At 38.4% G+C, this 14,942-nt stretch overlaps 1 protein-coding gene across 4 annotated transcripts in view; it reads left to right on the plus strand.

Annotated features, from left to right (window-relative positions):
• The window catches only part of PARL (presenilin associated rhomboid like), a 45,180-nt gene that overhangs the window by 7,903 nt on the left and 22,335 nt on the right, over nucleotides 1-14,942 (plus strand). For 3 of the 4 annotated variants that reach the window (XM_036122451.2, XM_078068422.1, XM_036122453.2), the window contains exons 2-4: nucleotides 1,991-2,186; nucleotides 2,793-2,933; nucleotides 5,454-5,502. In XM_036122451.2, the coding sequence (XP_035978344.1) occupies nucleotides 1,991-2,186; nucleotides 2,793-2,933; nucleotides 5,454-5,502 (386 nt within the window). The remainder of the gene's footprint in view (nucleotides 1-1,990; nucleotides 2,187-2,792; nucleotides 2,934-5,453; nucleotides 5,503-14,942) is intronic. The other variant, XM_036122452.2, reaches the window with a different exon arrangement.

Below are 14,942 nucleotides of genomic sequence, written 5' to 3' on the forward strand. Positions count from 1 at the left end.
AATTCTTCATGTCTTATCTTCTAATTTCCTATTTTGGTGCCTCTGATTTCCCTTGTCCTGGTGAATAGTACCGCCTTCCTTTCAGTTATTCAAAATAGAACTAACAATCGTTCTTGACCCCCTTCTTTTTTCTAACAGATAATTATTGACCTTTTCTTTATTAGAGGCTGGGCTTGGTGATAGAGATACAGTGAATACAAAAGTAATTGTCCAGTTGTGGTACAGGCAATAACTTACATAAGTAAAAAAGTCTATGCAGGATGCTTTGGGACTCTAGGAGTACAAAGGAGGCACCCACCCTGGTTAATGAAGGCTTCCTGGAAGAGGAGAGAAATGAATTCTCAGGGGTCACAAGAGTGTTAACAAAGGGGTTTACCAGAACAAGGGAGTAGCACTGCTGAGTTGATGGGAGGATGAAAAATTATTGTGGGGTTTAAAGCAGGGGAATGATACTTCATTTGTGTTTAATAAAATGTGGAGGATGAATTGAAGTGGGCGCAATACTGGAAGCAATGAGGTATGTTAGGAAAAAGTAGAGTATTCCAGGTCAGAAGGGATGAGCTGAGTTGTATGGGAATTTGGGAGAGATTTTTGGCCCCCTGAGAAGGCATTTGAGGAACTATTGAATGTTTGAGGAAAACTGATATAAGAACAACATGCAACATGTTAAAATGTTTGGAGTTATGTAAGCTGTGATCCAGGCATGAAGTGAGGGACAGGAATGAAAAAAAATTTTTATTTGACAGAGTTGGTTTTTAATTGGATGGTAAGAGTAAAGGAGAGAACACCCAAATGAAATCTAGATTTTTAACCTCAGTGATTAACTGTGGTCCCTCTGAAAGACTGAGGAAGTCAGGAAATGGAGCTGTTTGTAGAGGAGGAGTTTCCTTTTGAATATATTGGTTTTAAAGTATTTGAGAGCATATCCAAATGGAAATATTCAGTATATAGTTGGAAATACAAGACCAGAAGATTGAGGTTAGGACTAAAGAAATATATTTGAATCATTTACTTAGAAGTCATACAGGCCACAGAAATACAATTATTCTTTTATTCAGCCCAAGTGTTGGAGGGCCTGTCTGATTTCTGCTTCCAAGGAGCTTTGAGTTTAGGAGGATGTTATGTTTAGAATATGATGAGAACAAACAGGAAAGGGCCTCTACTTTGTCAGTTTAGGGGAAATTTTACAAAAGAAAATTCATGAATTTATATGGGTTGAGTTTGAATGGAGAGCATGTAAAGGAACTGTTAGAGCCTTTGAGCATATCTATCACTAAGGGATAGGTGAAAGGAGAAGCCATCAGGAAAGTGAATTTGAAGACTAGGGAATGCAATCTTACAGGAACTAGGTAGGGCTGGTAAATGTGATCAGTAGTGTCAAATGTTTTAAGGTCCAGCTATGAGGGCTCAAAGCAACAAAACCCTTTACAAAACATTTGGTGGGTGTCCCCAGAACTAAGTGAAATAAATATGGGGAGAAGTAGGAAAAATCCATCAACTTAGAATGGCAGTACTTCTATAAAAGAAAGCAATTTGAATTTGGAGTGACTTTGAGGATAATACATTTAAATGTTTGATAATACTTACATTTAAATGTTTGTTCTGGAAATGGACCAAACTTCAAACAAAATAACAAAGCCAGTCTGTGCAAATTCAAACTGACAACTTAAAGTTCTCCAGCTTTTTACCAGACTACACACTGTGTGTGGAGGAGGGATACAGATGATTTTGCTGATTGATACACAGTTAACAGCCCAAACAAGTTCCCTTTAAAGTTGCCATAGTTTGTGTGTCCCTGTCCCCTTTTCTAGAAGGGCACAGTTCAGTGTTTTGACTTAGAATCCTAGCTGGGAGTAGGCATGTTGGCTTCTTTGGGGCTATAGGGTGAGAATAAACTGAGATGTTGATGATGCAGGCCAAAGAGTGAGGCTCGTGGAGGTTGATGTTTGCAAGATGCAGCTGTTGCTAATCTCTTATTTTCCCCTTAAAGGTTTAACTTTTTTATTCAGCAAAAATGTGGATTCAGAAAAGCACCCAGGAAGGTTGAACCTCGAAGATCAGACACAGGAACAAGTGGTGAAGCATACAAGAGAAGTGCTTTGATTCCTCCTGTAGAAGAAACAGTCTTTTATCCTTCTCCCTATCCTGTAAAGACCCTTGTAAAGCCCTTGTTTTTTACTGTTGGGGTAAGTGCTTATGTCACTAGGAGTTACTTACCTTGCTGCTGCTGGAGTGGTGAAATATTGTCTTATGAATTTGAGAACATGAATTTAATAATTGCTATTATTGTTATTATTTTTTAGAGTGCAAATGCACTTGCGTGAGGTGGGGAGGAGGGGTGGAGGGAGAGAATCTTAAGTAGCCTCCCCGCCCAGCATGGAGCCAGTCACAGGGTTTGATCTCAGGACCCTGAGATCATGACCTGAGCTGAAATCAAGAATGAGAAGCTTAACCTACTGAGCCACCCAGGCGCCTCTGATAATTGCTATAAGAATCTGGTCACTTATGTATGCCCTGGAGAAGAAACTTATGGGCCTCTTACTTGGGATAACATTTCATGTGATTTTTTGAATTTTATTTGAAAATTTCTAGCTGTAAACAGGCCCCAGGGTACAGTAAAGTTAATAAACCGTTAAATATTGTTTTCACCTAATAAGGTTTCACTATGCCAGATGTTCCTGTTCCTTCTCTTGGTTTTGTAAGAAGCAATGAAAATGAAATACTGTCCTTGGAACTATGTGTTGATCTCTTCCTCTTTTGAATTTATTTTGTGATATATTAATTTTATATAGTTTACAGGCTGTGCATTTGGATCAGCTGCTATTTGGCAGTATGAATCACTGAAATCCAGGGTCCAGAGTTATTTTGATGGTATAAAAGCTGATTGGCTGGATAGCATAAGACCACAAAAGGAAGGAGACTTCAGAAAGGAGGTAAAGATAAACATGGCTTTCTTTGTTCTAGTTGATCACAAGTTTTGAAGTCTGGTTATTTGTGAAATGTTAGTGATTGATAACATTTAGATCAGTAGATACGAAGTTACTGAACTTAATCTTCTTTAGAGTCATTTCATTGCAGTGAGTATCAGTGCTTTGTATGTCTGGCAATACTGTACTTGACGGTGTTCTAAGCTTGTCCCTCTATCCACCTGTATCAAAAATCACTGTGGATAGTTGCTGAAAATTAATGTGTTGGGGTCTCTGTAAGCCCTACTAAAGTTTAAGGGCTCCTGTTTTGCATTACCTTGCTGGAATATTTTAAGTACGTAGAATCACAGGCGGTTTTTCAAAGCACCTATGCCTTAGGTGTAGAGATATTATGTGGATTTTAAAAAGCTTCTCTGTGACATGATGTTTACATAGCTCTGATAAATACCCACTGTGGAATATTTCTAACTGCTCAGGGGATGAGGATGCAAGAAAAAGGTGCAAATATAGAGCTTTTAGAGCTTTTTATTTTTTCACATGCAAGTTGGTGACCCTCTTTCAATTTCTTCTTAACTGATTTTTTTTACAAATACTGCCTTTAAGATAAAACATATTTATTTCACTTGACAATACTTAACTGAGCACTGAGGCCCTAAGTTAATATATGGTTCATTTGGTTTTCAAGCACCTTTGTTTTTTGTTTTTCGGTTTGTTTTTGTTTTGTTGTTGTTGTTTTTTGATGACACATGCCTCTCCACTTGAGAGAAGGTTGATGTCCTCTTAATTTTCTCCTAACGATAATTCAAGACTCTTCGAAGTACAAAGAAGTATTCATTCTTTGTTTCCCCATAGACATATGCAAGAAGCCTGAACCTTACCTGTTTTAGAGAGGCTTTGTGTCCGAAGGACAATGGGTGTAATCATTTGCAGGTGAAAGCTACGATAGCTAACAGTGATTTATTCAGAACAGTATGTTTGGGAAGATAGTAACACTGACCTGTTCCATAATCCTGGATTCCTTAGAAGGCTACAGGTTTCCAGCATGTCTATATTATAAAGTATTTTTTTGGAGATTTTATTTTAGAGAGCTTGAATGAGAGAGAGAGAGCACGTGAGTGCATGCGCGTGCTTGAGCAGGGGAGGGCAGATGGAGAGGGAGAGGCAGAGAATCTCAAGCAGATTCCGCCCATGGAGCCTGATGTGGGGCTCACTCACCGCCTTGAGACCTGACCTGAGCTGAAACCAAGAGTTGGGCACTTAACCAACTGAGCCACCCAGTGCCCTATATTATGAAGTTTTGATGGTCCAAAGGGTTCTTTAGAATGGTGAAAAGTGACACAAGCAATAGACAAAATCTTTATCCAAAGATGGATTAGTTTATAGTTAAATGATAGGTTATAAAATACAAAATCCATGCCCGTTAAAGAAAATTAAAATAATATATAAATATAACATGGGAAGTGAAAGCCCTGGAAACCCCTGCCATACTGCTACATATGTGGGGAGTAAGGTCTGAAAGCTCATACACAAATTATAAATATAAAAATAATGATTATGGATCTGTAACTTTGTTTTTAACCTTGGATTTCTTTCTGTATTAGTATTCAAAGTGTGGTTCAATATCATAGTTAGAATATATTTTTTATTTTAAAACTTTAATCATGGAGGGTGCCTGGGTGGCTCAGTCGTTACGCGTCTGCCTTCGGCTCAGGTCATGATTCCAGGGTCCTGGGATCGAGCCCCGCATCGGGCTCCCTGCTTGGCGGGAAGCCTGCTTCTCCCTCTTCCACTCCCCCTGCTTGTGTTCCTGCTCTCGCTGTCTCTCTTTGTCAAATAAATAAATGAAATCTTAAAAAAAAAAACAAAAAACAAACTTTAATCGTGGAAAAATTTCAAACAAATAAAACTAAAGAGAAAAGTATAATGAACCCCTGTCATCCACCTTCAACAATTATTGACACAAGGCCAACTTTGTTTCGTTTAGTCCCCTTTGTTTCCTTTCCTTCCCTGCCACTGATTACTGTAAAGCAAATCCTAGGCATATTTCAGTGTGCGTCTCTGAAAGTTTCGGATTCTCTGTTTTTCTGAACCTCAAATTGTTATTATACCTTAAAAGGTAGTTTTAGAAAATATTTTTGGTTAGAATTTTAAGACTAGATTGGATCTTGGTAAATAAATTACTTAAGCTTGATACCTGTGTATATCTTGATAGTGTGCTAGGTGTTTCGTTATTAATATTTCTCACAACAGTATTGCTAGGTATCTATTGTCTCCATTTTATATATCAGCAAACTGAAGTTTAGAAGTAATTTGAGGTTACAGAGCTAAACAGTGGCTCTGTATGGAGAATGTAGGCTATAAAACACCTGTGTTTCTATTTTGCCACATATCTATTATGTTTGTTTATTGGTAATTTTTGCACATGAGAAATCTTTTTATGCACAAAGCATTTTCTCTCTGGCTTTTCATTTTCCTAGCCTGAAAGTGTTTATCATATGGTGATAGGCAATTTTCCTTCTGTTTTAGATTAACAAGTGGTGGAATAACCTAAGTGATGGCCAGCGGACTGTGACAGGTTTGTGTTAGCTTACACGTTTTAGCCATTCAAGGGAAGAGAAATCAAACCAAAAGGTACAGTATGTCACAGTCAATGGCTTTTGTACCCTGCTCACCAGTGGTTTAGAAGACAGAGTCTCTGTACCTTCAGGCTAATGTAATAGTATAAAAAGTAGTGTGGCATAAAGGTGTACATGATGCTGTGGGTCACTTATTTTCTAATTTTGATCTAGTATGTTACTGATTGATCAAATAATCTTTGTTGTAGAATCCTAGCTTGTGAAATAGGTTATGAGTAATTATTACTTATCCTATTAAAGAAATTAAAGGGGACATTGATTAAGTACCTTCTTTATGCAGAATGCTTTATACACATTCTCTCCCTACCTCACAGGGTTGCTTACCGGGTAGTTATCTCCCTTTTTACCAATAAGGAAACTGGCTTTCAGAGAAGGAACTTTTCAAAGGTCACACTGCTAGTAAGTAGTAGAGCTAAGTTTCAAAACCCAGGTCTGTCTCATTCTAAAGCTAATTTTCTCTTTCCTGCACCGTGCTGTTTTTAAAGTCTTCATTTATTAAATAAATGTAAGCATGCCATGCATGTCACCATGATAATTTAATTTTTGTTCTTTGTAAATTTTTATGGAAAGATAAATCTGGCTCTTCACGGTAACGTACATTATCTTATGGACTTAGTTATTTGAGAAATTTGGGGAAATGGATTTGAAAGTTTAACAGTTGTGCAGATAGGAAAAAAAATCTTTTAGGGAAATAATAGCAAAATAATGCTTTTTCTTTTCTTTTTTTTTTTTTTAAAGATTTTATTTATTTATTTGACAGAGACACAGAGCAGGAACACAAGCAGGGGGAGTGGGAGGGGGAGAAACAGGCTTCCCGTGGAGCAGGGAGCCCGATGTGGGGCTCGATCCCAGGACCCTGGGATCATGACCTGAGCCGAAGGCAGACGCTTAACGACTGAGCCACCCAGGCGCCCCCAAAATACTGCTTTTTCTTAAATATGGTTGGACTTAATGGTACTCTTAATTTTCTTTACCTACCTAAGAGGATGTCTAAGAGTCCTTCAGGCTCTTTCCTTTGTCTGGAAGGTTTACTTTTTCTGTCTCCTTGTTGGAACCTGAACTGGTCTTCAAGCTTATGGTTTGGACATTGCTTCCTGCAGGAAGTGTTACCAGACCAAAGTGAGTCTGTTCCTTGGTGAACTGTAGACAGAGACTACACCAGGTGGAGTTGCCTCACAATTATCTTTATTTGTACAAATAAGGAGACCGTGGGGAATTATTTCCAAATCCATGACTCTCTGAACAGGGGTAAGCAGGCTCCTTTTATCAGGGCTTGGGATGAATATTCAGAAGGATAAAAGATTTTAATATTATAATGAAGCAGAGGTAACAGGCACTTGCTGATTCATCTGCACAGTCTTCCTCCTCAAATGTTTCTTTTCCTGTTACAGCAAGCAGTTCATTAGTTTCTAAAAGATGAAAGTGACAGGCAGAAGCTTCTGGGAGTTTCCTGAGTTCAGTGGGTCAGGGGGTCTTGCCAATAACAGAAGTGCTTTAATTTTTCTGAACTCATTGCACTTTTTAATCATTTATTTTTTAAGATTTTATTTATTTTAGGGGCACCTGGGTGGCTCAGTTGGTTAAGCATCTGCCTTCAGCTCAGGTCGTGATCCCAGGGTCCTGGGTCCTGGGATCGGCCTGCATCTGGCTCCCTGCTCACTGGGGAGCCTGCTTCTCCCTCTCCCGCTCCCCCTGCTTGTGCTCTCTCATTCTCTCTCTCTCTCAAATAAAGAAATAAATAAAATCTTAAAAAAAAAGATTTTATTTTAGAGAGAGAGTGTGCATGCATGAGCAGAGGGAGGAGCAGAGGGAAAGGGAGAGAATCCTTAAGCAGACTCCCCGATGAGTGCGGACCCCTCCCTCCACGTGGGGCTTGATCCCAGGACCCCAAGATCATGACCTGAGCTGAAATCAAGAGTTGGACACTTAACCAACTGAACCATCCAGGTGGCCAACACTTTAATTTATAACACAACCTGCCTTATGTAATTGTACATGTAGCATCCTTGAGGACAATGAGAGTTTTCATTTTGTTATAGCAACTAGCACGTGTCTTGCACACACTAAAGGCACTTGATTAAAATCTGTTAAGTGAATGAATATTGAATGAGCTCTTGAATCAAAGGATTGAGATTTTTCAAAGGTATATTGCCGTACTGTAGAATTGATTAGTCAGTAAGGTCTTAATAAGTATGATACCTTCAAAGATAGCTCTGTAATAGCACATCTGTTTTCACTGATATTAATGGGGGGGTTTTGGTTTGCTTGTTTTCTCAAAGTAACCAAAATTAACATTATTTCCTTAGGATAGCAAAGTTTTGATTTCCTTTGATATTTTCGAAGTATCTCATAATTAGTTGATACCTAGTGTTCTTTGAAGATGGTAAAGATTTTATGCCATTAAATATTTGAAGAAACTTGGGATCAGAATTTAAAACATTGCTCATGCCAGTAAATAGCTTATTCATAGAAGTTGGTATTTGGAGACCACTGAAAATCCGAATTCTTTCCCCTAACCTTTTGCTTTTATCTTAGTCAAATCAGGTTATTTGGCACGTAGGGACAGATGTTTTGATCTAACTAGCAGCTTGAGTGTAAGGTGCTTTGAACCACAGAAACATGAACAGTCATGCTAAATCCTTATTATGAGGTTAGCTAAGTGCTGCTAAAGGCTGAGGAGATGCTGTCCCTGGGAATCACTTTCTCAAAGGTACTAGAGAACTGGCCTTGATCTTTTTTTTTTCCCCCCTCTTTGGTTGGTTTGGGGATTTTTTTTTTTCTGGTATTAATCTTAATTATTAACAGAAATATCTCCCCAAACTTCACATTGCTTTGAAAAAATGTTTTTATATGTTCACTTGGTATTTGTGGGAGCATCTGGTAGCATTTTTCAAGTTAGATTTGTGCCTGGTGCTTTTATATTTCAGCTAGTCTCCTGTTCTGTTGCTTTGATCTGCAAGGGTTTTAAGGCTGCACTGGAGGTCCGTAGGCAGCCCCCAAGGAGAGTATTTCCCCTACCTTTGTAGCTTCCAGGTATGCCTGTGAGATACCTGCCAGGTTTTTCTATTAGCTCAGCAGAATGCTGACTTGACTATTTTGGGAGTCAGGTAAAGCTGAGAGAGAAGAACCTGCTAAAATATTGTATCTGAAGGAGGGGATAGGGAGTAGGAGGATGGGAAGAGAAATCTCAAGAAAACATTGCCCCGTTTTTCTACTAGTCCATATCTATTGTCAGCTCCAAAGTTAGTCACCACTATACCCTAGGGCCTTGCCCCTTTTGTTCCAACCTCTAACGTTTATTTTTTATTAGTCTCTATACTCAAAGTGGGGCTTGAACTCACGACCCCGACGTCAAGAGTTGCATGCTCTACCCGCTGAGCCTGCCAGGTGCCCCTAGTTTCAATTTTCTTTCCCCTTATACCTTTCAAAGATTTTGAGCTACACCTCCTAGACTAAGGTCTGCTTTCCTGTTCCTGAAGTTTCTGGTAAGGCAATGCTCACTGGATCTAGCTAATCTTGACCTTTTAATTTGTTGCTGATTTTCCTGAAATTCTTGGCTTCTCAGTTTTCAGACAAGTTATTTCTGGGTAAAGAAAAAACTAATGTTTGAGTGCCAGTTAGGTTTCAAGTGCTAGGGTAGGTACTTTACATACATACTGTTACCCTTATTATCAATCTTAATTGTAAGAGCCCTGCTAGTGGTATTCTGATTGTTCAGGTGGGGTAACTGAGGGAGGTTAAATAACTTGTCTGAGCTCACATAGCTAGAAAGAGTAGAGATGGGGAACAAACTTTTTTTTTTCCCAAGCTCAGTTCTTAATTTAAATAATATACATATTATTATATCCTTTCACGTTCTACTATAGCAGATCACCATTAAATTACCTTTCTGGTGAACCACACTGCCTGCTCCCAACCCAGGTATCTGGGTGTTTATTGACAGCCCAAATTGTAGTGACTTGTCCCAAGACAGCAGGCTGGCACTCAGGAATGAAAGGGAGCCCTTTTTGTCTACTTAGGTTAGTCTTTGTCATTGTAAAATGAATAAATGTGCATTGTAACAGGTTAAAATAGTGTTAAAGAATACGTAAAGTGAAAAATCTCTGTAACTTCCAGTTCTGCAGTTTCTGTCCCCATAATAACCACTGCCTTTTTAGTTACACTTGTGTGTTTATATATAGGCATTTATACTTCTTTGTACCTTGATTTTTTTTTTTAATTCTGTTAATATTTTAGAGGACATTGTATCATTACAAGTAAGTCTATTACATATCAGATGTATGTTTTTCACAAACTGAGCACATCCATGTAATTAGCACCCAGATCAAGAAATAGAAATTACCAGCACCCTGGGCTCAGAATATTCTTTTTGATAGCATTATAGTAGTTCATGCCAATGAATACTATGTAGCAAGTCTTCTCTTTTTTTTTTAAATTTTTTTATTGTTATGTTAATCCCCATACATTACATCATTAGTTTTAGATATAGTGTTCCATGATTCATTGTTTGTGCACAATGAACATGCTCCATGCAGAACGTGCCCTCCTCAATACCCATCACCAGGCTAACCCATCCTCCCACCCCCCTCCCCTCTAGAACCCTCAGTTTGTTTTTCAGAGTCCATCGTCTCTCATGGTTCTTCTCCCCCTCCGATTTCCCCCCCTTCATTCTTCCCCTCCTGCTACATTCTTCTTCTTTTTTTCTTTCTTAACATATATTGCATTATTTGTTTCAGAGGTACAGATCTGAGATTCAACAGTCTTGCACAATTCACAGCGCTTACCAGAGCACATACCCTCCCCAGTGTCCATCACCCAGTCACCCCATCCCTCCCACCCCACCCCCCACTCCAGCAACCCTCAGTTTGTTTTCTGAGATTAAGAATTCCTCATATCAGTGAGGTCATATGATACATGTCTTTCTCTGTTTGACTTACTTCGCTCAGCATAATACCCTCCAGTTCCATCCACGTCGTTGCAAATGGCAAGATCTCATTCCTTTTGATGGCTGCATGCAAGTCTTCTCTTAATAGATACTTAGGTTGGTTTTAGTCTTCTATAAATAATACTGCAGTGAATATCCTTACATAGAGATATTTGCACCCTTTTGCAAGCATATTTTTAGCATGAGTTACTGGAAATAGACTTGCTGGGTCAAAGAGTATGTACATTTAAAATTTTATATGTTGTCAGGTTGTCTTAAAATAAGTTGTATACCAATTCAAACATCCTTTAAGTCATTTAAGTCATTTATTTTCTAAAAGTTGCTCACAGGGGAGGTTGCATATTCTCATCTACAAGGAAGGTTACAAACTAACCTTCTGTGATTAGTTTGTAAAGGTTTTTGTCTACTGTGAATATGCCCCATTCTTTCCATCTACCCTTACCAGTTTCTAACTATCTGCATCCCAGTTGGAGGATTTAAGGTGGATGGTCTTTCTGGATTTCCTAATTCCAGGAAGCTGTGGGACCAGTCCTTAACTAGTTTTGTTGATATTGCCCAGGAAGAGAAATTGTAGTCACTGTATGAGGCCAACACTGTATGATGATCCCTGTGCCTATAGTTCTGGTTCCCAGGGAACCTGAGGTAGGGACCACTTGAGCTCAGTTCTTTGGTTGTCACGGATGTATATACTGGTCAGGTTCTGGACTGGCCAGGTCTAGTTTCCTTCAGGTAGAGAAGCTGTGGAGGTATGAGCTGGCCTACTGCATCAGCAGAGGGGATCCTGTACTTAGCTACTGGACTACAGGTGGGATAGTGGGTCCTTTTCAGAAGAAGAGAAAAAGAGGTTGTACTACCTTCCTTGGGCTAAGGAGGAAAATGGACTGAGATTACTGAACCAAGCAGTGATTCCTAAGTTGGTGTATATTTCTTTTAATCAAGATATTATTCACATATCTTAAAATTTGCCATTTAAAAGTATGCAGTTCAGTGGTTTTTGTTGTATTCACAGGGTTGTGCAACTATCCTCATCTAATCCCAGAACATTTTCTTTATCCCAGAAAGAAACTCCATACCTGTTAACAGCCACTCCCCATTCCCCTCCTCCCCTCAGCCCTCAGCAGCCTGTTATCTATTTTCTTTCTTTATGGATTTGCCTGTTCTGGACATTTCATATAAATGGAATCACCTGTGTTGCATTAGTGTCATGTTTTCAGGGTTCGCCTATGTTGTGGCATGTATCAGTATCTCCTTTCTTTTTATGGTCAAATAATATTCCATTATATGGGTATATCACATTTTGTTTCCTCATCTGTTGATGGACATTTGAGTTATTTCCATTTTTTGGCTATTCTAATGCAGTGGATTTTTTTGTATACATTTTCATGTAGACATGTTTTCATTTCTTTTGCTAATATATACCTCGAGTGGAAACGTTGGGTCATATGGTACTCTTGTTTAACTTTTTAAAATTGTGGTAAAAACATAAATGTACCATGTTAGCCATTTTTAAATTTACAGTTCAGTAGTGTTAAGTATGTTTACATTGTTATGAAACATCTGTAGAATTCTCTTTTGTCTTGTAAAACTGAAACTCTACGCACAATTTTGACTTTTCCACTCCCCCTCAGCCCCTAGTAACCACCATGCCACTTTATTTCTGTAAATTTGACTATATACCTCATTTAAGTGGAATCAAACAGCACTTATCTTTTTTGACTGGCTTATTTCACTTAGCATAATGTCCTCAAGGTTCATCCATGTTGTAGCATGTGATAAGATTTCCTTTTTAAGGCTAAATAATTTATTCCATTGTGTGTATATACCACATTTGTTCATGCATTCATTCATTGATAGACACATTTGAGTTGCTTCTACCTCTTGGCTATTGTGAATAGTGCTGCTATGAACGTGGATGTGCAAATATCTCTGAGATCCTGCTTTCAGTTCTTTTGGATATAAACCCAGAAGTGGGATTGCTGGATTAAAATTATTTTTAATTTTTTGAGGAATTTCCATACTGTTTTCCGCAGTGGTTGTACCATTTTATTTTATTTTTAGAGATTTTATTTTTAAGTAATCTCTACATCCAACGTGGGGCTCGAACTTACAACCCTGACATCAAGAGTCACATGCTCTGCTGACAGCCAGGCGCCCTGTGGTTGCACATTTTACAGTCCTTCCAGCAGTGCACAAGAGTTCTAATTTCTCCACATCCTTGGCAGCACTTGTTATTTCCTTCTCTGTTTTTTTTTGATAGTAGCTATCCTAATGGGTGTGTGGTGACACATTGTGGTTCTGATTTGCATTTCTGTGATGGTTAGTGATGTTGCACATCTCTTCATATGCTTGTTGGCCATTTGACTATCATCTTTGGATAAATGTCTATTCCAGTCCTTTGCTTATTTTAATCAGGTTATTTGACTTTTTTGTTGATTGTAGGAGTTTTTTTTTAATATATTCTAGATATTAACCTTTATGAAACAAATGATTTGCAGATATTTTCTCTCATTCTGTAGATTGCCTTTTCACTGTGTTGATTGTGTACTTTGGACAAAAGTTTGTTGTGGGTTTTTTTTTGGTTTTTGGTTTAATTTTTTTTCCAGAGAAAGTGGGGTGGGGCGGGGGCAGTCACAGAGGGAGAGAGAGAATCCCAAGCAGGCTCCATGCTCAGCGAGGAGCCTCAAATCTCAATACCGTGAGATCATGACCTGAGCCAAAATCAAGAGTCGGACACTCAACCACCCGAGCCACTGAGGTGTCCCTGACAAAAGTTTTTAGGTTTGATGTCCCATTTATCTGTTTTTGCTTATGTGTTTTTGCTTTTGGTGTCCTATCGAAGAAATCGTTGCCAAGTTCAGTGTTACGAGGCTTTTCCCCTGTTTTCTTCTAAGAGTTAAGTTCTTGTGTTCACATTTAGGTCTTTAATCCATTTTTAGTTAGTTTTCGTATATGGTATAAGAATCCAAGTTCTTTGTAAGTTTTCAAACTGGGAATAGTGAGTCTTCCCAGTTTATTAATATGGAGTATTACATTGGTTATATGTTGAACCAGTTTTGCATTCTTGAGATAAATTCCACTTGTTTATTATTTATAATTCTTCTTATGTACTGCTAGGTTTGGTTTGTTAGTATTTCCTGAAGGTTTTTCCATCTGTGTTCATAAGGAACTATTACATTGACTATCATATGTTGAATCAATTTTGCAATCTTGGGATAAATTGTACTTGGTCATGGTTTGTAATTCTTTATATGCTGCTGGATTTGGTTTGCTAGTATTAGGAATTTTTCTATCCATGTTCATAAAAGATATTGGTAGTTTTCTTGTGATGTCTTTGGTTTTGATACCAAGGTAATATTGGCAGCATAGAATGAGTTGGGAAATGTTTTTTCCTCTTCTCTTTTTTGGAAGCATTTGAAAAGGATTGGTGTTAATTCTCATTTATCTTTGCTAGAATTTGCCAGTTGTAATAAATTGAATAGTGTCCCCATAAAATTCATGTCCATCCAGAAATTCAGTGTTATTTTATTTGAAATAGGGTCTTTGCAGATGTAAATGGTTACAGTGAGATCGTACTAAATTAAGATGGGCCCTAAATCCAATTGTTTGTGTCCTTATAACAAGAGAAGACAAGACATACAGAAAAGAAGGTCATGTGGGGCGCCTGTTAAGTGCCTGCCTTTGGCTCAGGTCATGGTCCCAGGGTCCTGGGATTGAGCCCTGCATCAGGCTCCCTGCTCCGCGGGAGGCCTGCTTCTCCCTCTCCCACTCCCCCTGCTTGTGTTCCCTCTCTTGCTGTGTCTCTCTCGGTCAAATAAATAAATACAATCTTTAAAAAAAAAAGGTCATGTGAAGAGATGGAGGCAGAGATTGGAGTGATGCATCAGTAAGCTAAATAATGCCAAGAATAGCCAAGAGCCACCAGAAGCTAGGAAGAAGGAAGAAAGGAGTCTTCCCTAGAGTCTTCAGAAAGAAGTTTGGCCTAGCAACAACTTGATTGCAGACTTCAAGCCTCCAGAACTTTAAGAGAATACATTTCTCTGGTTTTAAGTCACCAAGTGTGTGATAATTTATTATAGCAGCCCTAGGGAAGTAATAAACCAGTAAAGCCATCTAGCCCTGGGCTTTTCTTTGTGAGAAGTTTCTTTTAATTATAAATTCAATCTCTATTTCTTATAGGCCCATTCAGACTTTCTATTTCTTGAGGAGTTTCAGTAGTTTGTGTCTTTCTAGGAATTTGTCAATTTCATCTACGTTCTCCTTTGTTGGTATACAGTTAGTTGTTCATAGTATTCTCTTATAATCCTTTTTATTTCCGTAAGCTCAGTAGTAACATTCTGCTTTCATTCCTAATTTTAGTAACTTGAGGTGTTTTTTTTTTCTTTGTCACACTCCCTAAAGGTTTGTCAATTTTGTTGGTCATTTCAAATAACCAAC

The sequence above is a fragment of the Halichoerus grypus genome, chromosome 1 (genome assembly GCF_964656455.1).
Source record: "Halichoerus grypus chromosome 1, mHalGry1.hap1.1, whole genome shotgun sequence".
Classification (NCBI taxonomy): Eukaryota; Metazoa; Chordata; class Mammalia; order Carnivora; family Phocidae; genus Halichoerus; species Halichoerus grypus.